General features: G+C 41.1%; 1 protein-coding gene across 1 annotated transcript; it reads left to right on the top strand.

Annotated features, from left to right (window-relative positions):
* Window positions 1-469: 469 nt before the first annotated feature.
* On the top strand, window positions 470-1,500 carry LOC141590257 (uncharacterized). The gene is made up of 3 exons (XM_074410861.1): window positions 470-583; window positions 670-1,171; window positions 1,223-1,500. The coding sequence occupies exons 1-3, from the start codon at window positions 470-472 to the stop codon at window positions 1,498-1,500; spliced, it is 894 nt and encodes a 297-aa protein (XP_074266962.1).
* Window positions 1,501-2,163: the final 663 nt, after the last annotated feature.

Raw genomic sequence — 2,163 nt, 5'->3', positions numbered from 1 at the left:
ATGGGGCATAAAATTGGCACCTGCAAATGGCATAGCAAGTCTAACAAGGGACCTGAGATAACCTCTAAGGAAGCCATTGTAGATGCTCCACCACATGTGGACTCTGTTTATGTTGCTGACCCTTTTTTGGATGGTAACTTTATTGAAATCCCTGGTCCTTCTAAGGAGGTAATCTCCCCTCCTTCAGAGGATCCTATCCTTGAAAACTTGCCTTTGGTGAATCAATTTCAGCTTCTAGATCAAGCTGAGGTTCAGCAGACTCCTCAGGAACTAGGTGATGGCTTGGGTGTGGTCCAGGAAGTTGATGCTACTACTGTGGTGGATCTAAGCTCAGGATGCTTAAAGCTAGGCCTTGTCTCCTCCTCTATAGTTGGTTCTCCTCCTGCTTCTACACCTGAGCACCACTCTGAATGTTCCTTGAAGCAATAATGGCTCCTATAGTGACTGTGGTTCCTCCTGATAAGTTACCATGAAGATAGCTTCTTGGAATATTCGTGGTTTCAATTGCCCTATAAAGCATAGTGAGGTTCGTGATTATCTCATGGATAATAATATTGACATCTTGGCTCTTTTGGAGACTAGAGTGAAAGTGAACAGGGCTTTCAAAATAAAAAAAAAGTTTCAGAATTGGAGTATAATTAGTAACTACAATAAACATTACAATGGTAGAATTTGGGTCTCTCTAACCCTAGCACTGTTGCCCTAGTTTCTAGTAGGATTGAAGATCAATTTTTTGATCTCAATATTCTTCATCATGGCTCTAATATGGATCTCCATATAAGCATGGTGTATGACAGTAATGATGCTCATGATAGGCAAAGGTTATGGACTAGGTTAACAGAGGTTTCTTCTGCTGAACCTTGGTTAGTCCTTGGGGACTTTAATGTGGCCAGGCAGCCCTCTGAAAAACTCAGCAACACTCCTCCAGTTTTGCAGGACATGATTGAGTTCAATGATTGTCTTGCTGCTTGTAGTTTGGATGATCTCACTGGTTCTGGTTGTGATATGACTTTGAATAATAAGCAAGACCCCCATTCTAGGGTCTGGTCCAAGCTGGATAGGGTCCTGGCTAATCCTGGTTGGCTTACTTCCTTGCCTGATTCTTTTGCCTTATTTCAGGAAGCTGGAATCTCTGATCATTCTCCTGTCCTAGTTCATGTTTCTCATGATAGTAATAAGGTGAAGAGATTTAGTTTCTTGAACAGTTAGATTGATCATCCAGCTTATTTTGCTACTATTGCTGCTGCTTGGAATGCTGAGAAAACTGGGAGCCCTATGTTTAGCTTGTTTGAAAAATTGAAAAGTGTTAGGGTTGCCCATACTAAGTTTCACAAGGAGAACTTCGACAATATTTCTCTTTGTGTGAAGACTGCTACGGAAACCCTGTTAGATTGTCAAAGAAAGCTTATTTCTGATCCTTTCTCTGATGTTCTCATCCATCAGGAGAAAGAACTTGTGGCCTCCTACTGTCGTCTTAAGGAAACTGAGCTCAGCATTTAACATCAACGAGCTAAGGTTAAGAACATACAGTATTCTGACTGTAGCTCTAAGTATTTTTTTGCTAAGGTTTCTGAGAGACAGACTCAACAAATTATGGGTGCCATCAGAGATCAGCATGGACAGCTTCATACTGACCCTCCCTCTATTAATCAGGCTTTTCAGGACTATTATCACCATTTATTAGGTACTAGTTCTGCTGTTGTTGGTTTGGATTGGGATTTTGTTTCTTCTGGTTCAACTATTCCCTCTGATAGAGGTAATGATTTGACCAAGGACATCACTACTAAAGAAATTCATGATGCTGTGTTTGGAATGGAATCCAACAGTAGCCCTGGCTTGGATGGTTTTTCTGTTGGGTTCTTTAAATCAGCCTGGCCAATCATTGCTCAGGATTTCTGTAAGGCTGTGGTTCATTTCTTTTATTGTAATCATATGTCCAAGCAGGCTAATTCCACCCTTATTTATCTAATTCCTAAGAAAGCTACCCCTGCTGCTGTTACTGATTATAGACCAATCTTCTGCTGTACTGTCTTCTACAAGACAGTGAGCAAGATCCTGGCTAATATGATCCAAAGTGTCCTCCCCTCCCTTGTAGGACCTGAGTAGGCTGCTTTTGTCAAGCATAGGAGTATTTTTGAAAACATAACGCTTTCCTAGACTCTA

This window comes from Silene latifolia, chromosome 7, assembly GCF_048544455.1.
Source record: "Silene latifolia isolate original U9 population chromosome 7, ASM4854445v1, whole genome shotgun sequence".
Taxonomy (NCBI): Eukaryota; Viridiplantae; Streptophyta; class Magnoliopsida; order Caryophyllales; family Caryophyllaceae; genus Silene; species Silene latifolia.
Note: the sequence above shows the minus strand (reverse complement) of the source record. Positions and strands in the feature narration are given on the sequence as shown.